Raw genomic sequence first — 23,643 nt, forward strand, 5'->3', positions numbered from 1 at the left:
GATATGAAATGCTTTTGTTTACAGAATTTTATATGCGGGAATAGGTCCCTAAGATTTCCTCTAAGTCCAGCCTGACCAAATACCACTCAGAGAGATGGACCCATGCCTCTACTGGGTCCTTCCTCTACATTTCAATGGAGACTTATTTACATGGGTTCAAATATATAGCAGCTCTGAATATAATTACTCTTCTTCCTTATATAATCCCCTCTACTTCCCCTTTGGTAGCAGGTAGATGTGACTTTAATAGTAATTTCTAGACCCCTTCCCTGATTTCCACTTTTATATTTTGCAGATTAGTCTAACTACTAGGCATGTTTTTCCTTCGCCCCTATGCACTGGGGATTTTAACACCTACCAGATGAGTAACAGGATGGTCACTCTGTACACCCTAATGCTCAGACAAAACCAGTTGTTTATTTTCTCTTTACAACCAACAGCAATTGGTTTTTTAAATGTATCTACCAATTTCTCCCTCTTCTTATTTTGGATAGAATTTATTATATCTAGAAAAAAGAATAGTTTCTGCTACAGTGTGGTTAGTATAAGACTGGTGATGGTACATTAAATGTTTAGGTTCAAGAAGGAAAAATACATTAATAAAATCAAGATTAATTTTAAAAAATATATTCCATAAATCTAGAAGAACCTTTTGAAAAATGTGATCTTCTCTATCAATTGCACATGACAAACTCCATCTTCCTCTAGTGTAAAGTCATAAGGTATTGATTTAGATAGAAATGTGGAAATAAGCCAACATTTTTGGGACTGTAATAAATTTTTATTTGAAGTATTTTGGGTGGACTGTTGTTTGAGGCTTCAAAATAAACAGATAAACACATCCATAAAAGGGGGAAGAGATAGAGATGTGCACTACAGCATTTGTTTATAATAAAGAAAAGCTGGAGACAACCCAAATGCCCATCAATGGGGCTTGGGTAAACCCTGGTATATAGTAACATTATAGAATGCTGTCCTGTGGTTACAATGAGTGAACTAGATCTATATGTATCAATAGGAATGGATATTAAAAACAACCTTGAGTGGTAAAATGCAAGTTATAGGATATCATATACAAAAAAAAAAGCTATTTATGGAATTTGTTTTAAATATCAAATAATATATTGTTTATGATTACATATATGCAGTAAAAGTGAAAAAACATGGACTGAAAAATATAAACACTACATTCAAGAGAGTGGCTTCCTCTGGGACAGAAATAGAAGGGGAAATGTAGGAAATTTCTTCTTAGATTGCAAATTTTTGTATTACTTTCATTTGGGGTACCTGGTACACAGAGGTTTGACACATTTGACTTTATGTTTTCTATATTTTTTTCAAAATAAAAAATGTGTAAGAAAGGTGAAAAAGGTATATGCCCAGAAATACCATGGTGAACATCATTTTGTAAAAACGCTTTTGAGGTTGGAAAAAAAAAATCCAACATACTTCCAGTGGCTGTATTTACTTTAGCCATAATGTGATATTCAAGGATCTTGGTAGATGCTGAAAGGAAGCACAATGCTGGGATCCTCCAAAGTCTGACTAGTGATCTGTTTTCCTCCCACAGTATTATTTCTAAATTGTATTTTCTCAAAGTACTTTTTTATATGTCACATACAAACCCCTCTTCAAGATCTCTGACCGGAACATCTTACACATTCCTAAGCTGCTGTTACCACATGGACAAGAATGTCTTCTTTGTCCACAGCCAGTCATTTAAGTGATTATGTCAGTGCTGGAAACAGCTGAGAGACTCCCTTTTCTTCCCATGGCTCCCCACTCCTCCACCTAAAAAAAGAAAGAAGTGTCTGAGATAAAATGAGTCTTGGATTATTGTCAGTTAAACAATCTGATGTCTTTAAGATCACACACACACAATTTTTTTTGGCAAAACAGGACAAAATTATATATTTTTTCTTCTCTGAACATCTTTCCTTGAAAACCAATTTGTTTCACATTAATTTTGAATATCATTATGAATATTATGGATTTCTGAAAGAGCTAAAGGCATTGTGAAGTGCTGACAAATACATGATTATGCAAATAGTATAACTAGATTCAGAATTCCTCCTTGGACAACAATAGGTAAATTCCATGGCCAGAAGGAGCACAATCACTCTTGAATCTGAGAGTCACTACAGTACTCATCTGACCTCATGCAAAATCACTCTTCTGCTTTTTCTCAAAAGGGTGAAGCTGGACAACCAGGATTTCCAGGGTCCATTGGCCCTAAAGGTCAAAAAGGAGAATCTGTAAGTATTAACATTTTTAGGACAAAGGAAGAATATTCACAAAAATAGAATTAAAAGTATTTTTCCTAATTAGCACTAATTCCACGAACCTTGTTTGTCCCTGCCTTGGCAAACAATAGTCAATAAGATATTCGAGCAAATGCTCTATGTAAGGCATTAAGTAACTTAATCTTTTTTTTTTTTTTTAATGAGATAGGTAGGCTATTATCACCCTTATTCTTCATATGAAGAAACTGAGGCCAGAGAGGTTAAGCAACTTGCCCTAGGTCACATAGCTAGTGTGTTAGAGCTATGAATCACACTTAGGTAGACTAATTATAGAACATGGGGTTTAAAAATTACTAAGCTGCTCTGCCATAACTAAACATTATAACTATAATAAATAATAAAGTCAGTATATCAAAAAATTGGAGCTAATACATCCAAAAAAATTAAAAACATATCTATTTGCTGGCAGTATACTTTCTGAAGTTATTTTCCTTCCTTGGTTTTTATAAGATCAAAGTGGCTTTTCAGTATTACTGAGACCACTTTCTTTCAAAACTTAATTCTTTTGTAAGGGGACAAAACCTAAATTATCATTTATACTCAAATAGGACTACCTAAAGAGATTACGTGAATACGAGTCCAAAAATAACTTTTTAAAAATCCTGCTAAAAAGGCAAAGACAAAAACCCACAGCAGTCTGTAAGAATCAGCAAGACTCAGACTTAAATGCTTTATCTTTATATATATGATATATATATATCTTTATATATATCATATATATATCTTTATATATATCATATATATATCTTTATATATATCATATATATATCTTTATATATATCATATATATCTTTATATATATATCTTTATATATATATCATAAAGACATATATATATAAAGATATATATATATATATATAAATTTTTTTTTTGAGCACTGGGTGTTATACATAAGGGATGAATCACTGGAATCTACTCCTGAAATCATTGTTGCACTATACGCTAACTAACTTGGATGTAAATTTTAAAAATTAATTAAAAATAAATAAAACAATTTAAAAAGAACAAGAAAAAAAGTGTAATACTTTTTTAAAATCACTTTTCCCTGCTTCCTTACCATTGTGACCAAAGGATATAAGTTTACCAGGGATAGTGAATGCAGACGTCACTAAAATGCCTGCATGCCAAACAGAAACAGTATTTAATATTACAAAGCCAAAATTTCCCTGTGCTTCCACTTGAAAATGTAGGCATCTTTGTCTGACAGTAATTTTTCAGGCAGCTTTAGAGTCAATGCTGTTACCCAAGTAACGCAAGTTGTCCTCCCTGTAGGGGTCATGCTTGCCTTTGGTGTCCAGTCCAAGCTTCCATATTCAACTGCAGCAAGTGACAGGCTTTCATGGGATTTCCCAGCTTCATTTTTCCAAGAATGTCTGAGAAACTCACATTCCACAAATCCAGCCTGGTGATTGGTCCCCTCCATCTGCTTAACTATTCCTGATGCTCCACATTTGTTGACAACTCTTAACCATTCGTAACTGCTTCTCTAGGTCTACACTGTCTCCCCTCCACGCTTGGACACTCAAACTCACCTTTTAAACTACTGGGTGACACATGGCAGACCTGGATTTCAGATTTGAAAAAATTCTATTGGAAAAACAGGAAGGGCAGAAAAAAGGAATTTGGAATGGTTTAAGAGCAGTGTTTCTCAAATGGAAAGTGCATTTGAATCACCTAGGGATCTTTTGAAATGCTGGGTCTAATTCAGTAAGTCTGGGGTGGGGCCTGAGAGGCTGCAGTTCTCACTAGCTCCCAGGTGATGCTCATGCTGTTGGCCCTTGGATCATGCTCTTAGTAGCAATGGTTGGGGGACTTCACAGCTTCTAGGAGATTCGCTCTGGCTTTCTCTCCCACCACGGATGTTTGGGGGCAGCCCACCTACCCCACTGAGATTATCATTGGCCCTATCTGCCTTACATACGAGAAACAGACTTCTTTTCCTTTTAACTTTTCTCTTTGCCAGTTCCCTCTTAATCCCTTAATTATTCCACGTCCCTATACAGTAGTCCCACCTGTTCAAGGAGGATAGGTGCCAAGACCTCCAGCGGATGCCTAAAACCGCCAATAGTACCGAACCCTATACAGTTGACCCTGAACAACATGGGGGTTAGGGGCACTAAGCCCCAGCATAGTTGAAAATCCACATATTGCTTTTGACTCCCCAGAACTTAATTACTCATTGCCTACTGCTGACCAATGAACAACTGATTAACACATATTTTGTATGTTATGTGTATCGTACTGTATTCTTACAATAAGGAAGCTAGAGAAAAGAAAATACTAAGAGAATCATAAGAGAAAATGCATTTTACAGTACTGTACTATAAAAAAATCTGCATATAAGTAAACCCATGCAATTCAAACCTGTGTTGTTCAGGGTCAACTGTATACACTGTTTTTTCATATACGTGCATACATACATACCTACGGTAAAGTTTAATTTATAAATTAGGCACAGCAAGAGATCCTCAACAATAACTAATAGTAAAATAGGACAATTATAATAATATACTGTGATAAGTTATGTGAATGTGCTCTCTCTCAGAATATCTTGTACTGCACTCGCCCTTCTTGTGATGAAGTGAAATCATCAATGCCTACGTGAAGAGATGAAGTGAGGTGAATGATGTAGGTGTTGTGACATAGTGTTAGGCTATTATTGACATGATGATTCCTCAGAAGGAGGATCATCTGGTTCCAAACTGCAGTTGGCTGTGGGTGACAAATCATGGAAAGTGAAATCACAGATAAGGGGGAACTACTTTAAGATCTTGCCTGCCTTCCTCTCTGCCCCCCACATAAAAGAAACACATTTTTACAATGTTATGCAGAGTTTAGCCCTTTGTGGTCTCACACTTTCTTTCTTTCCTTTTTTTTTTTAATGTTTGTTTATTTTTGAGAGAGAGAGAGAGAGAGAGAGAACAAGTTGGGGAGTGGCAAAGAGAGAGACACACACACACACAGAATCTGATGCAGGCTCTAGGCTCTGAGCTGTCAGCATAGAGCCCGACATGGGCCTCGAATCCACAGCCCATGAGATCATGACCTGAGCTGAAAGTTGGACACTTAACCGACTGAGCCACCCAGGCATCCCTCTCACACTCTATTCCAGAACAGAATCTGGACCTGACTTAGCAAAATCACCAAAAGTCCCAAAAAGAGGAATGATTTTCATACAGATTTGAGTTCTGAACCATTTATCCTGAATGGCAATTCCCCCCACCCCCGCTACTAAACATTTAGAATATAACTTTATGTGTAACATATCAGAGCTAAAATATACTTAAAAGAGATCATCTGGTTAAACCTCAGATAAAGAAAGAGAGGTTCTAAAAGGCAAGGTACTTGACCCAGATAGTGACCATTGGAGCTAGGACTAAACATCAAGTCTTGAGATAACCAGGCTCCTGGTTTTATTTTTTTATTATTGTTTTTTTAACCTGTTACTTTAATCAATATGGATTCACAGTGGCTCTAAATAAGCATGATATAAGCAATGTGATATAAGCAAATAAGCAGTTATAGAAGCAATGTGGCCCATGCTTATATCTAAATAACATCATCTCTTATCTTAAAAATCAAATAGAATTTTTTGAATTAAGGCTGAAAGACAAGATTATAAATAATGCTCTGATTTAATGTATAGCAATTAACCAATAATAAGAGATTAAAAAAATTAAGCTCTATTTATTTATTTTGAGAGAGAGAGTGTGAGCAGGGGAGGGGCAGAGAGAATACCAAGCAGGCCGTGCAGAGCCCGATGTGGGGCTTGAACTCATGAACTGTGAGATCATGACCTGAGCTGAAATCAAGAGTTGGATGTTTAACCAGCTGAGCGACCCGGCACACAACCAAAAATAAGAGATTTAATCATGTGGGCTAGATATGAGGCACAACAGGGTAGGCTAAGTTATGCTAGGTAACACATTAACCCTGAAATCTCTGTGGCTTAATGCAAGAAAGATTATCTCTTGCTCATGCTGCATGCCCAGCAGGGTTGGGTTGGGAGGAGTGGGTGTTGACCCTCACTGCATTCAGGTACCAGGCTGATTACCCCCATGTAACTCAGCCATCTGATATACACAACCTTCTCGGTCACCACGGTGGGGAAAGTGGGACTGGAACATCAGGACTGGGCTCCTTCTTACCTCAGCCTGCAGTAACACATGTTACATCTGCTCACATTGCATTGCCAATACTAGCTGCCTGCCCCCGGGTAACTGCAAGGTTGCTGGGAAATATGGAAGAGAATAAGGTGAGCCCTCTAGTCCTGAGCACGTAGGACATGAGGCGCAAACCACAGAGGTTTATTTACTAACCACTTATCTCCCATTAGTGATTTGTTTAAAAGACTAGCAGTCCCTAAGAGGACCTTTAAACGTAGTATTATTTACCTATGGTTCTCATGTTTTCTCTTGACTTTCATATGCAAGAGAAAAAATTTTTGATGTATGGTTTCCATCTTATTGTCAATTCACTCATTTCAAATAATAAGTAAATCAAATTACAAATCAAATAAGAATGAGTAACCAAAGCCTGGGTTTGAATTCAGGTTGTCTAGGTTTAAATCCTGAATGACCTCTCACTGGCTATGTGACTTGGGGAAATTACTTAACTTCTCTGTGCCTCATTTTCGTTATCTGTAAATGGGTGTTCTAATGGTACCTACCCCAGTGACACATAAGAAGGAACTAGAACAGTGATTAGGTCAGTGTTTGATACATTATGAGGATTTAATGAACATCAGCTATTACTGTTATGTCTGCATAACTTTAAATTCTCTAATTTAATAAACTTTTACTGGGCACCAACAGTACACCAGAGATACTATGATAGTTGAGATCAATTAAATCCCTACATTCACAGAGTTTATAGGCAAGATAAACAAGGAGACATAAAATGGGTGAGTGCTATTTTAGGGGAAATAACTCAGTTACGCAGAACCTTTCTGAGTCTCTTTCCTCATACTTGAAATGGGACCATATCTTCCTCACAGCACTGTTGTGAAAAGTAAATGAAATCGCATACATGTGACTTGAGGAACAGAAAAGCTAATGAGAGAAAGCCTCAATATGTGTGTGGGGGGTGGGGGAGGAGGAGGTGCAGGGAGAGAGAGAATGTGATCAGCTTCTATGTGAACCATGAAAAAGGAAGCTTCGGCCTTGGGCAGCATTCCAATTTGTTCCACTCAGGATTCTCAAAATAGTATTAGAATGATTAACTTACTGTTCACTTGGGAATATGAGTTTTTTAATTAATTCTCATATGCTCCCTTTAAACTGCGCAAGCAGACTGTGTGACATTCTGAGTCATCTCAGGGACTTTTTTGTGACAGAGGCCTGAGTTTGGCCTGCAGGATTCATCCATATCCAGTTTTGGAGAGTTTATTTCCAAAAGTGTTTATAATTGCTTCTGTTTTCTACCCATTTTCCTAGGGGGAAGCTTTTACAAAAGGTGAAAAGGGAGATAGAGTAAGTAGATGTTTTATCACTATCTTGTGTTTTCTACTTCATCGATTTCTCTCTCTCTGATTTCTGGTATGTTTACTGTGGAGTCTAACAGATTTGATAAAATAACCTCTCTGAGCATTTTACTTTTTCCTTTGTGATTTTTTACTCTTATTTTGATAAATGAGAAATTTTAAACCTTGTTAAGTTTTATCATTTGATGGCACTTTACCATTTGGCTTAGGTAACGTATATTTTCTTTAACCATTACTGTTTGTAATGGGACATGAATGTCTTGAAAGGTACACACTTAATATATCTAAAATATAAAATTTAAATATAAGATACAGTTTTTTTCAAAAATTCTGTTAATGGTACAAATTAAATTTATCAAATGGGGTGATTATATCAAAAGGATCAATAATAAGTCATGAAAATAAGAAAAGCAAACTCATTACAGCCAATATTGTACTCTTTTATGTAACCTTAATTTTTTTGTTTTTTTTTTTCATTAAGTACATATACCCAATAGTAGAATCACCATGACATATAAACTTAAATTCCACTCTTTCTTTTCCTTCTTCATCTGAAGTTTTAATTCTCTGAGATATAGGATGAGCTGGTGGCAAATCATAACAAAGTCAGCTAAGTAGAGAATGCAATGATTGCTAATGAGATATGATTGTACAGTCAAAAGGGATACTGGGGAGAAAACTATTATAAAGAAGAAAGAAAATAGGAGTTATTATTTACTTGGTATCAATAAGTATTTTAAATCATGTTTTAGAGTGACCCCCTCCTTGACTTCATCATGCTGTCCATAATCTCCCCCTTTATTCTATGTTAATTAGTAGAAATGCAGACGAATTCAAGTATTAGAGATGCTCATCCCCATCTGAGTTTAAGCATTACATAAATGGTTTTTTGTTTTTTTTGTTTGTTTGTTTTTGTTTTGTTTTTTCTTACAGGGAGAACCTGGGATAATGGGATCACAGGGAATAAAGGTAATCTCATAACCTTCTTTATGGCATCTCCAACCTAATGAGATTGTGAAGATTACATTAACCATTTCACTGTCCTTCCCACCCACATGTTTAGGGCGAACCTGGAGATCCTGGTGCCCCCGGTTTAATAGGAAGTCCAGGACTAAAGGTATATAAGAAATAACTGGGTTAAAGAGGAAATAATTTTGGAGTTATAGCCATTTCTGTACAAAACAAAGTGCTTTGGTGTGCCACTCATTTTCTTCACAAACGTTCTCAGAGATTTTATCATGTTGCCATGGAGATTTCCCCCCTATTGGCTGCATTTATTACACACATAGTAATTGTGCTTTCTGGTTCACAGTAAGATTTTTAAACTCTTTTTCAAAGCATGTTCACAATAGCATCCCTAAACCCTTTATGAGTAAATAATGTGAGCGAAACCTATGACCCTGAACTATATCCTTAAAATGAACAGGACTCAAGATTCAATTTGTAAGCCCAAATTATGCAGCTCTGAGATGCTTGAGTTCCCCATGTGGGATTCCGCAGGGGTGTCCCAAGAAAGACCAGCTGTTGGGAGGTGCAGGAGAGATTTATGTGATGCGCTCCCACCAATGGGTGAGGGAGGTTATCATGGCCTCACTTGCTGGTGGGAAAAGACCCATTTAAATGAGAACATCTTCAAACTATCTTTGTCAGCCCAAAGCACATTTCAGAATTATTCAGAGAAGGTAGGATGGTAGAAAGCCCGTCTTTCTACAGATGAAGTTCATACCATGTTTTATATATATTCAAGGACAATCTGTTTTTTAACAAAGTTGAACTACATATCACCTTTCTTTTAGGGTCAGCAAGGACCTGAAGGCTCTATGGGACCCAGAGGACCACCAGGAGATATTGTATGTATAGTAAATACAGGTCTCTTTGATATGTGGGAATTAAATCGATGTCTTAAAGAATGTCAGCATGTTTTCATGTGACTGAGTTGTACCACCTTTTCCAAAGACATGGGTCACATCTACTGCCAAGACTGATCAAACCTAGTGTCAGGGGTTATCAGGAAGGCTGCTAGCACCTTCATATATTCATATGAGATCCTTTTGAATATCATTAGCTTAATAAATCAGTCTTTGGAAGTCAGGTTAACTAAGTCATCATTTTGGACATGCTTGTCAGAGGTGTACCAACAGTAGCAAAGACTGGAAACATCAAAAGAAATAAGGAAAACCAAGAAAGAAAGAAAGCATTTTCATTATGCATGACTTTGGCTCAATTCTCTGTCCAAAAAAAGGCACTTCCAAAGCTTCTGTTACTGTTTTATTGCAAGACCCTCCAAAAAGAGCAAATCCTTTAGCAGAAAATATTTCTATAATGCCATTGGAAGATGGTCCTCAGGTTGCATTAGAACCTAATTCTAGTGGTCTCACTATCCTCTGTTTGTCTGTCTCTCTGTCTGTCTGTCTCTCTCTCTCTCTGTTGTCCTTTAAATGCATTTTTCTATCGATTCCCCCACTAAGACTTTTGTTCCTTGGACAACCTCCCTAGCCTGGCCTTCTAGGCACTTGGGAGCTAAGACTCACCATCAGTCCTCACTTGAGCATAACAACAGAAATGCTTGGCCAAAATTTCTTGGAAACTTATCTCTATGTAGCCACAATTCCAGCACTTTCTATGCAACTATTGGAATCTCTCCTTTTCCTATCATCTTGGGAACAGTCCCATGACCTCTTGCTCTATTCTCTATGCTTCTTGACTGCGCCTCCAGAGGTCTTTCAGTGCCTTTGTTCTGCTTGTACTTTGAACATTCAGTTTGTGGGCAAAGCTTTTTCTTGCGCCCGCCCCCCTCCCCAAGCCATTTAATGAACCAATATAGGTGTACCTCACGGAGAGATCTCATGAAAAGAATAAAATGATGGTGGCACAGGTGGAGCCATAAGTGACCAAGAGTGAGATGAAGTGATAGTAATTGGAGCTAAGAAAGAGAATAAAATCAAAAGGGAAAGAGCCACTGTTGCCAAACATAATAAGGGTATATCTTCCTGTTTACTCCATTGTTGTTCTAAATAGTGCTGTGATGCTACCAACCACCATCCCTTCACCCTTTCTTGGCGATAATATGAATGGGGCATTTGGTTCAATTCTCCCTTAGTTTCTTTTCCATTACCTCCAGGCTACTTCACTTGAAACAACAAACCACGGAGGGTGGGTGATGGGTATTGAGGAGGGCACCTTTTGGGATGAGCACTGGGTGTTGTACGGAAACCAATTTGACAATAAATTTCATATATTAAAAAAAAAAAAGAAACAACAAACCACATATTTTCACCAATGTGTTTTCCTTTTTAACAGGCCAAAAGCAACCCATCCTCTTATAGTTTACATGTTACAATTCTGTTCTCATGACAAAGACTCACAGATAGATATGTTCTCATAATAAGAGATATTCTAATTGTTCTTTCCCATTAATTCTGAATTTTCTAGGGATTGCCAGGAGAACATGGTATCCCAGGAAAGCAAGGCATTAAAGGAGAAAAGGTATACATTTTATGCATTGAGTAGCTAGGTGGGAAGGAGAGACAGAGGATCAGAAGGGCACTGCGATTTGGGAGGTGGGGGTGGGTAGGTACGGCAAAAGGATAAGACAAGGCTGCCAGGATTGTGCAGGGGACGTACAGACACATATTAATTGTTGAACCATTACTGGAAAGGAACTTAAAGAAAACATGAAGATCATCTAAAGAACTTTCTGAGTAGATGCTCTTTTTGTGCATACATTTATACACACATATATTTATACATATGGCATGATACTGCTAAACTTGTAACATACCTCACCACAAAATCTAAGTGCACCTAAGATAATTAGAACAGTGCCTGACATGAATGAGGCCCTCCATAAATAGGGCTGAATGAGTGAGGAAATGAAGTTTGGCTACAACTTGAAGCAATGAAAACTGCTGCCTCCATAGCTCCCACCATGAACCTGAACAATAACGTAAGAATCTTCTTTTCCTCAGGGAGATCCAGGTGGGATTATAGGTCCTCCTGGACTTCCAGGTCCCAAAGGTGAGGCTGGTCCTCCAGGGAAAAGCCTGCCAGGGGAACCAGTAAGTACCAGCCCTTTTACTAATATTTCCCTTGAAAGTTCATTAATTCTCCTTCATGTATTCCCAGGTTCAGATCACAAGTATAGGAATAAGTTGAGGTCTGCAGAAAACAAAATATTCATCTTGTTCTTTAGATAAGAGATCTAACTTCTTTGGAAATTTGATGCAAGCAAAGGGCTCTCTTCTGAGAAAATGCACATACCCATTTTACATACATTTTTGAAAGATTCATAGGCCTCCCTGAATCTTCTGCATGAACTCTTTAGGGATCTATGGAGCCTAGTAAGATACACTAGTTTTAAATCATAAACCTTCCTAGGATGCTATGTTAAAACAGAAGAGCTGCCTGAAATTTTCTTTCCAGAGGCTCTGCAGGCATGGCCAATGATGGTCATATGCAGAAAATGTCCTTGTGGCCCAGGCTATTTCCAGGACATAACAAAAACTGAATAGCTGAAAAGTCTAAATAACCAATAAGCCTATTTCACATGCCTTTTTTTCCCTCCTATTTGACTTTTTATATTAATTATTGATAATAAATAGTTCTCAGTATTAGATGCCTTATTTTAAAGATAAAAACATCTTTTTTATTAAGTGTTAAATATTAATTCCAGTGTAGTTAACATACAGTGTTATATTAGTTTCAGGTGTATAATACAGTGATTCAGCAATTCCCTGTATTATTCAGTGCTCATCATGATTAAATGTACTCTTAATCTCCATCACCTATTTCACCCATCCCCCACCCACCTCCCCTAAAAATGAAAACATCTTATATGTTAAAGTAACTATACAAAAATCTATAACCTGGTGGAAATCTGTATTTCCTGTTCCTTATTCTTTTATAGAAAAGGGTTTATTCAAGAAAGATGAAGAACAACAAAACATTTTTGAGTTATAACTTCTAAGATGCTTTTAATGTTTTTAGAAAAAGAAATGTATTTATCTCCTTTTTTTTTTATTGTAGGGATTAGATGGAAATCCTGGAGCACCTGGTCCACGTGGGCCAAAGGTATAAAAATATCATAGATTATTTCTAAAGAATTAAAAATAAAATACAGCCTGAAATTTTTTGTCCCCTGACCCTCGCACTCACAGAAGTCTCTCATTGCACAGGGTGAACGAGGACTCCCAGGTGTCCATGGTTCCCCAGGTGACAGAGGTCCCCCAGGGCTGGGAGTTCCTGGCCCAACAGTAAGTGAAATTCTATCAAGCTTTTGAAACCCTGTCCATTCCAACAGTAAAATAAAACCCAGTGACAAATTTGAATAAGAAGAGAAAAATGAGGGGCGCCTGGGTGGCTCAGTCAGTTGGACGTCCAACTTTGGTTTGGATCATGATCTCACGGTCTATGGATTCGAGCCCTGCATCAGGCTCTGTGCTGTCAGTACAGAACTGGAGCCTGCTTCGGATTCCATGTCTCCCTCTCTTTCTGCCCCTCCCCCATCATTCTCTGTCTCTCTCAAAAAGAAAAATGAATAAACTTAAAAAAAAGAAGAAGAAAAAAAAAGTGAAATGGTCAGAAGAGGAAATAGAAGTAAGCACTAATCAGAGAGAGAGGATTAATGAGCACTGGGGTTAAGTCACTGAGCACAGAGAAGGTGCTTACTGTTTGCTGACCCACAGATGCTGATCTCACAGACACTGATTTTGGATTAGGAGCAGTTATTTAACCCTTTGTTTCTCTCCTCTATTTTAAAAAGTACAAATGAATGTGTGTAAGATTGTACACATGCCTAAGATCGGGTTTTGTATATTACTGTTTGTTTTTAATGAAAAAATAAAAAGTGAATATTTAAAGTGAATGGTGTGTATAAATGAGATGATGTCAAAAATCTCTTCAGTAATATCTTCAGGAAGAGATAATAGAAGTTGTTTATAATAGTGAACACAAAGAATGGGCAGCTTTTAGTGCCCATTTTTTTAATGCCCAGTTTTCTTAGCTACAAGGACAGTGCCTGATAATAATGACCCCCATGTGCATACTTGTTGACTAAATAGTAATAAGAGATAAAACTTTTTATTTACTATGAAAAAACATAAAAGATTTTGGAATGACAAAAGTAGAAATAAACACTTATTCTAGTGACATTAATTTGGGAAATTGGCCTTATAATGAAGTTATCACAAAAGCTAAAAGAAGGCATAAATAGTGAATGGTTATATTGTATGTGATCGATTTTGCAGGGCAAGAATATAAAAGACCACTGAGATGGAAGATTAAACAAAGTAAAAACACAGATCAGGAAACTATTAAGGGAGTGAAAGAGATTGAAACAAAAAATAAAAAATATATTAATAACTAAGGTCACAATATAAATAGAAAGGGAACAAAAAGTAGCTTTGACTAATAGTCATATGAATATTTATTTTATAAAATAAGAAAAGAGGAGCACCTGGGTGGCTCAGTGGGTTAGCTGTGCAAGTCTTGATTTCAGCTCAGGTCATGACCTCATGGTTCATTCAATCTAGCCCCATGTCAGGCTCTGCACTGTCAGCCTGGAGCCTGCTTGGGATTCTCTCTCCCCCTCTCTTTCTGTGTCTCCCCTGCTCACATGTGCACTCTCTTTTCTCTGTCTCTCAAATAAATAAACATTTTATAAATAAATAGATAAATAAATAAGAAAGGAAATGTTGGTAGGCAGTTACTGAAGTCAACAGCTGAGAACCCAGCCCTTTACTTACTTAGGTCATCAGTTCCTCCTTCCTCAGTCTGTGGTTATGTAACAGGGATAGAGCTATTGTCATTAGGTTCACTGATAATTTCCCAGCCTCCTCTTTATTACCCCAAATTCCAATTTTCTAAAGTAGAAAAGAATAGCTGATTGATGCTTTACTTTCTACTGCTGTCACTGAACACTGATTCTGGCAATTTCTTCAAATACAGAAATGACTCAAAGTAGAAAGTAGAAAGCAGAAAGGAAAGGAAGTCCTGAGCCCATTACTTTATCAGGAGTTTCTGAACAGCTAGAATTTGGGTGCATAGTGTGTTTGTGAAGGTGGAGGAACACATGATGGTACTGAGAGAGACAGATATCCCAGGCATCTGAGCAAAGCCATGCTCAGGTTGCAAGCAACAGACATCTGGTTAAGTGTTTACCTGCCATCCAAAAGTCTTAGCCATCATCACAGAGAGTTTTCAGTGTGCGCAAGTTGGCAAGCCCTGTTGTTCGACTAAGTAAGTTACAATACATAGCTCTTGATCTCACTTGCATAATTTATGGATATTTCTGGAGGAATTCTGATAATTGGATCTGATTCTACTCAGGGCTCGCAAGGACCAGCTGGAGAGCCAGGTATTCAGGTAAGCTACTTAACCAAGTTATTTGGCACAGCAAATCCAGCTTGCTTACTTGGGGAAAATTACTGAAAAACTGTCCCCATAAGTAACTATTTTCCCCCATTTCCAGGGTCCTCGAGGTCTCCCTGGATTGCCAGGAACTCCAGGGACCCCAGGGAATGATGTAAGGACCGTCTGTACCTCCTCCTACCCACCACGCATTTTACTCTGCACCCGTGCCACTGTGCAAGGATTTGAACACAATGATTCTGTTTTTCAGGGAGCTCCAGGGAGGGATGGAAAGCCAGGTCTGCCAGGCCCCCCAGGTGACCCGGTACGTCAACAGAATGTGCCTGATTTATGTATCTTTAATGCACCCAGAAGCCAAATAGCCTACCGAGCAACTTTTGCTGTCCAAACTAATTAGAATGCTCAGTAACTGCTTGGTGATTTTGTTTATCCCCATTATTTTGTAGAGGGGTGAAAATTCAAGCTGCATCAGCATTTTTGTGTGTGTGATGAATACTTATTTCCTAAGGGTATAATTCAGCTCTACAATTTTGCCCCAGGCTGTGCCTTGGCACATAATGTCTCAATCCCTTGGAAAATTGAGTTAAAATATATAGCCACAATTTCTATTCTTTCTAATGCCACTGACTAAATGAATTTCATTTTTCTAAATGAAAGTTTTCAGGTAAGTTACCTACAACAGGGTGAATATCCATTGATTCTGTGGCCTTAAAACACTGAAGTGATTAAATTACAAAAACTGGCTTGAGTAGGCTCTTGAAAAATGGGTTTAAGCACTAAATGTGTGTTCCAAAGTTTTATTTCAGGATGAACCTTGCTTTGAGCAACAGTGAAATCCCTTTAAATAGCCTCAGAATCGGCAGTTATAATTTGAGAGGCCATATGGTACATGACATTGTATTAAGAGTTTTATATGATAAAATCCAAATCTGGCCTCTCGGTTCTAAGTCTCCCAAATCCTTCTCCCTCCCACACTGGCTGTGCCGTGAGTGCCTTTATAAGCTACGTGCAGAGGCATATTTTGGCCTTACTTTAACTTCACTGCTGAGTGAATCATGTGTGCATCATCTAGAATTCTTTTAAAGCATTACTTGGGTTTACAGTGCCTCTCTGAAAGGACATTTTAAGACACAAGGCCAGAACACTGCCCAATTCCTTCAGTGTCTCTCTTGCATATCACGTAAGCCACCTATTGGCTCTTTTGAACTTCAGTGAGAAAGAACTTTAAGGCAAATTCATTGTGTACTTTTCATATTTCTCAACAGCCTGATAATTTGCTTGGCAGAGTGGCGACTTCCGTTTAATAAATGATTTACCTTTATGTATTATTTAAAACCAAGACTATATTAGTGTTGGCATAAAAGTTGCCGTGTCATGGAAATATAAAATAGAGATGCAGAATCAGAACGACAACCTGGGTGTGTTTACATGTTCATAGTAGAGGAGTAGTGAATATTTCTCAGATACAGTTATGAGGTCTGCTGGTGTCATATGGCTATTTCGTGACATGAAATATAACGTGAAAGTCAACCATTCTGACAGTGAGCCTCTTAGAAGCCCCATGACAAATTTCAACTGACATGACACTTGGAGAAAAAAACATCTGCATTGTATTATATGTTTGTATTGTATCATGTGCACGTATATGTATGAACACATACTGGGTTTTTTTTCTCCTTAACTGCAGATCGCACTTCCTCTCTTGGGAGACATCGGTGTCCTGCTCAAGGTATTCTGTTGCTATGTAAGAAATTATGTATTAACTTTTAGGAAAAATTAGGAAGGAAATCTTTGTCAGAACTGAGTTAATTGCTTAGCATGAACTAAAATTCCATTTTTAAGAGGCAGAACCTCTTTTAGATAGAAAAAGGAACACATATTTTTATGTATCTTGTGCCACTTTTACTAACCCCTCCATTCTCTTCTTCTTTACATCCCTGTCTGTTTGGGTATAAGGGGTGGGGGGGGTGAAAGTGGTAGTTCTGAGTTGAGCTACATGGGAGGAGCAGTGTCATCAACACCCTTGAGTAGACCATTCTCTCCTCTGGAGGGACAGCTTTCTCTTCATGGGTGTTTACCACTCCTGGCTCACTGCTGTGAAACCTAATCCTTCTCACTGGAGCTACCCTCACCCGTCCCAGGTTGAAAACCAGTGCTGCTCAATAAACAGCCAGCTCGCAAGGCTGTGCTTTGATGTCATGGGATTTTACAAAGTGAGCTGCAAAATTCCAAAGCCAACAATTGCCCTAACACCTGTTACTCTGTTAAGTAAAAACTATCTCTACCCATTATTCATCTCATAAGGGATAAATCTTGCTACCATTTTTTTCTCTAATACTACCCTGTATTTTATGTGTAACACAGATGAGAAAGAATGATAATGGGACACTTGTAAGGTTATGTATTTGCATATTTATTCATGGTATGCTAAGATTGAGTGAACCCATATGAAAATCTGTTCCCCTTCACATTATACACAAGCCTTATGTGTCCTACCTGTCTATATATGAATGGACAATGTATATGTATACACACACACACACACACACACACACACTTACACTATATGTGTATAAATGTGATTTATTTTATATTCCTACCATTTAGCCCAGTGGTTTGTACAATGACGTACATAAATTTTATCAAATTACTAAATTTGTTAATTTGTTAAATTAAATTAAATATTTATTGAATTAAATTCAAAGACTCAAGAATTCTAGTATAAGTGTTTGCTGGATGTTAGTTTTGAGAATATATATATAAACATAAATATAAATATAAAAACATATTAGAGATTTTTAAGACTTTCAGAAGTCAACAGTTTCTTTTAAGTCAAAAGAGAATATTTGGGGGGATTTTAGGAAAATCTTATATAAGTTGAGCTAGTTACATGGCAGGCAATACACTGCTTTACTTAAATCGTCTCAGTTAATCTTCACAATAATCCTGTAAATTTAGGTTGTGCTAGTATCCCCGTTTTATATATTAGAAACTGAAGTTCTAAGTAGCTAAGTAGCTTCCTCAGAGTCACACAGCTATAAAGTGTAACATGAACCCAGGAACACAGGTCCCCAGACATTATCTTAGGTTCTTCACAAGGGCAGTAATGTTGAAAGTGGCAGGATTGTAAGAGTTATACCTAACCATCCCAGAATAGTTAGGATCAAAATGTATATACTTCAGCAGAAATGCATGTCCTGACAGAATATGGGGTGGCTCACAGAATAGACAAAAAGACCGTGAGTAGACTCTGACAAGGAGAGCCAGGACTACACAAACACCTCAGAAGTGGACATAATTGATAGTTTCACCAAGGCAGCATCCCTTTAATGAGTGTGCTCCACCACTTTTCGAGCCCTAACATCATCTCCCTGAGTTTCTGAGTCCCAGGAAAGCTGATTGGTGAGAGGTAGGCAGGATACCTCCACTGACAGTCCCAACACACTGCATCCCATAGAAGAGGAAAGTGTGTTGTTCCTCAAATACAGGGATTTAGATTAGAGATTGGATCTATTAGGTCAACTTAATGTAATTTTAAAATCCAATCCTATTTCCCAACACATGAAGTCTCCCTCTCTGTTCAGAGTCTTTATGTAGTGAATTTGAGCATCTGCTTTCTGTTTTCAAAAATACCCTTGATTAAAGTGTAGTAAAGAACTGACATAATTCCAGGCCCAAATGACATCCCTTCAAAGACCTTCCTCTGGGTTAATCTGTGTGCCAGTCCCTCTTTGAGTGAGATTGTACACTGGCTGATAATTGATGCATCTTTATTCTCTCTATACAAAAATCTAAAGACTTTTTTCAAGTTGAGCCACTTACATGGCAGGCAAATCATTTCCCTTGATTTACCATTCTGGCAATCCAAACCTAAAGAAAATGAGGTCAGGCCTGAGATATTATAAGTGGTGGATGTACAAATATATATGTATTTTTTTAATTCCTCTACCAATACATCAGCTGTGTGAAAAGATCCTAATGGCAAAATTAGTTTTGGGAGATATCGCACACTCTGGCTCCTTGTTATATATACCAGCTCTGAGAAGGACCACCATGAAGAGAACTCTTTCATCCAGCTGTTTTTAGAGAAATTGCCTCAGAACCTTTTCAATAGCATACAGAATTAGCCTTCCAAGGAGCATATTTTTGGAAATCAGACTTGTTCTGATACTCACTGAGTCAAAAATATTGAACCCGAATATCCATGAGCTTTCTTGCCAATGGAAAGCTTCAGTTCCCTTTTCACATTTCAAGATTCTTCTCTTTGGTGAAAGGGATAGAAGAAAAGAGGCCTATATTGTCCTACCGTCTGTCAACTGTTAAAATTAAACTATGTCCTCCTCTCAGTGGTCCCCATTCTGTGCCTTTCCTGTTCATATTCTTATTCTAACAATTTAAAAATAAGCCTTTATAGGGCTTTTCACAAACACTTTTTTTTAACAATGTGATAAGGAGTTTATCTTGTAGGCTCAGACACTTATATTCAAGTCTTTCCACATCAGCTAAAGGTTACAGAGGAGGCAATGGAAAGGTAATTCCACTTAGATTTCCTATCTGCACTTGGATTTGACATAGAAGTCAAGTCCAAGTCACTCAAGTAATTATTTCTCACATGAGTGCTTCCACTGACAAAATGTTGGTAAACTGTGTGTACGGTTCTCCAACTAATTTTGCTCTCAGAAAGAGAAATCCTTTCTTCACGGCTTTTTCTTTCTTTCTCTCTTTTTTAATGATTTATGCGATTGGCTGTATGAAGTCTGTAAACTTGTTAGTTATTCTAAACTTTATTACTGCCTCTCGTTTTAGACATACATGTCTGTGTTTTTGACTTATGTGTCTTTTCCTTATATATTTGGAATCTTCCATTTCAGTATCATCATAGACATGCTTTACAAAGGTCACCAATGTCATCAACAGATATAATTGACTAGCTTCATAAGTAGTTTTTACCTCACGAAAAAATAGTCTTTTCAAATTGGATCAATTCTCTGAAAGTAGTGATATATCAGTTGCTCTATCATTCATCTCTGACAGGTTCATATCTGATCAGATCTCTCTTTTATAGATTACTTTGCTGAATCTCTCAGTAACCTTATCTCTATACTCATTAGAACTTCTGTGGCAACTGCCAAGCCAGTGTCCCTGGGCTGAAAAGCCACAAAGGAGAAGAAATAGGCGCTGGTGAGCCTGGAAAGTATGATTCTATCACCCAGAAGGTAAGATGGCAGGCTGAACGTTGATGGGCCCTGTAGGTTACACATAGTACCTTCTCTCATTTCTCTACTGCTCTGTCCTCTAGGGTGATACAGGACCACGGGGTCCTCCAGGAATCCCAGGCAGAGAGGGACCAAAGGTAAGGCAGTTTCTCCTCTGCTTTCTGTGGTACCTCCAATTCAGTGTGAAAAATAAAACCGATTTAAAAATTTTTTTAATGTTTATTTTATTTATTTTTGGGAAAGAGAGCATGAGTGAGGAAGAGGCAGAGAGAGGGAGAGAGAATCCCAAGCAGCGTCCGCATAGAGCTAATGTGAGGCTCGAACTCACAAACCGTGAGATCATGACCTGAGCCAAAACCAAGAGGTGGACGCTTAACCAACTGAGCCACCCAGGTGCCCCAACAAAACTCATTCTAAACACACTACTTTTTATGAAAGTTATCTTGGAAAAGTGGTGTAAAAGCCACGTGCAAAGTCATTTATTTGTTTCCTGACTCTGCCCAAATTACATGTCCCAAATGTACTGAGAAGAGATATTTTCATTGTTTTAAAAGATGACAGAATGATTCAGTATACTAGCTGAAGTTCTTGTCTTTTTAGGGAAGCAAAGGAGAGCGGGGCTACCCTGGGATACCCGGAGACAAAGGTGACGAGGTGAGACTCTTCTCTGATAATATAGTCCTGCTATCGATTCTCTTTATGTGACTCGGAGGAAGGACAGCAACTCTTCTATAGCTCATGTTTAATGTTAAATCAAATAAAAACAAAGATTAAGGTAGGTTATTTCAAATGTCAACACATTTTAAATAATAATGCGTTGATGTATTGTCCAGTTGTATGTATTGTCCATTGATGTATTGTATGGTCTAGTTTTTGAGATAAGGAAATTAGAGCACAGAATTGACAGGTCAGTTACTATGTTTTTGTTTTCATGTAGCAGGTAGCAATTCCAGCTCTCTCAAGATAAAAGCAAGGAGAAGGAGGAAGGAGATTTACTGCATAGAATCCAAAGGTAGCTAGTAGAATTGAAGAAATAGTTGAAAAACCAGCCTAGGAAAAAGGGCAGCTCCAGAACTCAGCAAAACTTCCCTGGGACACTGCTGTAACATGATTCAACTTTAGTGACCTTGGTTTGTCTGTGTCTCTGCTCAACTTTCATACTCTTGGGAGGAAAAAAAAAACTATCAAAAGGATCTGATTCAACTAGTTTAGACCAGCTGCCTACCCCCAGACGAAGGTTCAAAGTCAAATTAGTTCTGAGACGATGGTATAATTTTCTGACTCTAAGCCATGGTGATGCTCAGGATATCATTCTTTTCCTGCATAATTTACCCTAACTCTTAGAAAAACCAATTAGGATGATGAATTGTTGTTAGTTTAAACAGTTTTGATGCTAATAATTCTTAATGAAAGTAAGTAAGCCATCTGGCATATATTAACCTTGATGTTAGTACTGAAAATCATAACGGTATAAAGTAGATCTATTTTTTGAGTCGGAGTTATATTTCACATTACAAATTATCACCATGTGTTATTGTTTTTAATATTGATTCTATTTTAGAAAACTGTGAGAATTGGCTTGCTTTTCTTCAAGTTAAAAATTAAAAAACAAAGAAATACAACATTTATTTTCATCCATAAATAAAGCAGTAAAGGCATTTTATTTTCAAAATAAGAGTTATTGACTTTTGTTTCTTCATGCTTCACAGAAAGTTTCACTAATGTACAAGCCCTATCTCTGATTTTAATAGTCTAACAGCTTAATTTAACTGCCTAGCTCCAAGGAGTAGGCTTTAGAGGAATTGAGAAAGTAATAATAAAAAGATCAGGAAATAATTGGAATTCAGGTTTTTTATAAGTGACTCTAAGTTAAATTTATTAGAAGTTAGTTTTGATTAATTCTACACGATACCTTGCTCTTTTGGTAAACTGAAATCCATCGTTATTATCGTTCCATTATTTTAGTATGTTCTTTCTTTTTATATATATAGTTTTATGCATTTTAATAGCAAACTTGCAGGAAGAGCACAGAAGATAGACAACATTAAAAACATGTACTTGCATGTAGGACAACTCAGAAAAGCACAGGGAACGGATGGAATCTACTCTATGATAAAAATGCTACAAATACCTCCTAGTTGCCGTCAATAAGAAATGTACTTGTTTTTAAAAAATCCAAATGCTGGCATTGTCCAGAAAAATTTAGCAGATTTCTTTATAATTGTTATAAAGTTGAACTGCTAAAACGTGTTTACTGAAACATACTGACTTGCATTAATGCTTTATGTCCTTGCGTTTATATTAAAAATTCACACACAAATGAAAATGGAAAAACTGCCAGTACCTGATTTCTGTCCCCTATTTTTTTCACTTGCAAGCATATACTTAGGTACCTTTTGACCCCAGAACTACCAGTGACAAGAAGAAGACAATTTCTTTTTTGTAAAGAATGAAATGTTTTCCATCATAGTGGATACTTAAGCATGTTCTCCATGTACTAGCGGATGTCTTGTGGCATAACTGTTATACATGTGGCATGGATGACACACAGGTTGGTGTCTTCAAAGAGACCCAGCAGATAGGCCTCACTTGCTTCCTGCAAAGGACCAGTAGCTGCACTCTGGAAGCACAGAAAGGAAGTTTGTGGATCAGAAGTTCAGTGAACTTCTGATAGCATCTGCTTCTGGGAAGTGCCACAGTACCAGGCCTGTAATGATGAGGTTTCTTCACCCCATCAGTAGAGGGCGCACTCTTACCAGCAGCTTTTGTAGCCCGTTGCTTCCTGGGTACTTTCCCACCTGCTGTGGATTTGCAGGCAGTCCGCTTTATAGGAGCCCTGGTCCAGAGACCTCCTTACTTACCTCCCTTCTTTGGCTGGAGCTCGGCAAGCAGGAGGCAGCACTGGCCTTAGTGAGCAACTGCAGCTCAGTGGTAACTGCCTACTGTGTTCTTTCTTAAATATAGTAGACCCCCGATACCTGTGGGAATGTGCTTTAAGACCCCACCCCCCGTGGATGCCCAAAACTGCAGATAGTGCCAAACCCTATATATACTATGTTTTTTCCTATATACACATACGCATGATAAAGTTTAACTTATAAATTAGGCACAGTAGGAGATTGACGATAATAACAAATATTAGAGTAATTATCACATACTCTAAGTTATGTGAATGTAGTCTCTCCCTGTCTCTAAATATCTTTTTGTACTCTAATCCTTCTTGTGATGATGTGAAATGACAAAATGCCTATGTGAGGAGATGAAGCAAGGTGAA

At 37.6% G+C, this 23,643-nt stretch overlaps 1 protein-coding gene and 1 long non-coding RNA gene across 10 annotated transcripts in view; one reads left to right on the forward strand and one right to left on the reverse strand.

The window, feature by feature from the left end:
- COL19A1 (collagen type XIX alpha 1 chain) overlaps positions 1 to 23,643 on the forward strand; it is a 394,980-nt gene that overhangs the window by 266,130 nt on the left and 105,207 nt on the right. For all 8 annotated transcript variants that reach the window (XM_042986625.1, XM_042986628.1, XM_042986630.1 and 5 more), the window contains 16 exons: positions 2,193 to 2,255; positions 7,739 to 7,774; positions 8,719 to 8,754; positions 8,849 to 8,902; positions 9,582 to 9,635; positions 11,218 to 11,271; positions 11,754 to 11,843; positions 12,811 to 12,855; positions 12,960 to 13,037; positions 15,112 to 15,147; positions 15,254 to 15,307; positions 15,404 to 15,457; positions 16,841 to 16,882; positions 20,265 to 20,369; positions 20,453 to 20,506; positions 20,970 to 21,023. In XM_042986625.1, coding sequence (XP_042842559.1) covers positions 2,193 to 2,255; positions 7,739 to 7,774; positions 8,719 to 8,754; positions 8,849 to 8,902; positions 9,582 to 9,635; positions 11,218 to 11,271; positions 11,754 to 11,843; positions 12,811 to 12,855; positions 12,960 to 13,037; positions 15,112 to 15,147; positions 15,254 to 15,307; positions 15,404 to 15,457; positions 16,841 to 16,882; positions 20,265 to 20,369; positions 20,453 to 20,506; positions 20,970 to 21,023 — 909 coding nt within the window. The remainder of the gene's footprint in view (positions 1 to 2,192; positions 2,256 to 7,738; positions 7,775 to 8,718; positions 8,755 to 8,848; positions 8,903 to 9,581; positions 9,636 to 11,217; positions 11,272 to 11,753; positions 11,844 to 12,810; positions 12,856 to 12,959; positions 13,038 to 15,111; positions 15,148 to 15,253; positions 15,308 to 15,403; positions 15,458 to 16,840; positions 16,883 to 20,264; positions 20,370 to 20,452; positions 20,507 to 20,969; positions 21,024 to 23,643) is intronic.
- On the reverse strand, positions 1,154 to 23,589 carry LOC122238664. Of its 2 annotated transcripts, none has more exons than XR_006217708.1 (3): positions 23,528 to 23,589; positions 2,157 to 2,232; positions 1,154 to 1,791 (listed from the first exon to the last, which is right to left on the reverse strand). It is a non-coding gene; the product is annotated as an uncharacterized LOC122238664 (long non-coding RNA). The 2 variants fall into 2 exon arrangements; XR_006217707.1 differs by having other exon boundaries at positions 23,231 to 23,582.

This window comes from Panthera tigris, chromosome B2 (genome assembly GCF_018350195.1).
Source record: "Panthera tigris isolate Pti1 chromosome B2, P.tigris_Pti1_mat1.1, whole genome shotgun sequence".
NCBI lineage: Eukaryota > Metazoa > Chordata > Mammalia > Carnivora > Felidae > Panthera > Panthera tigris.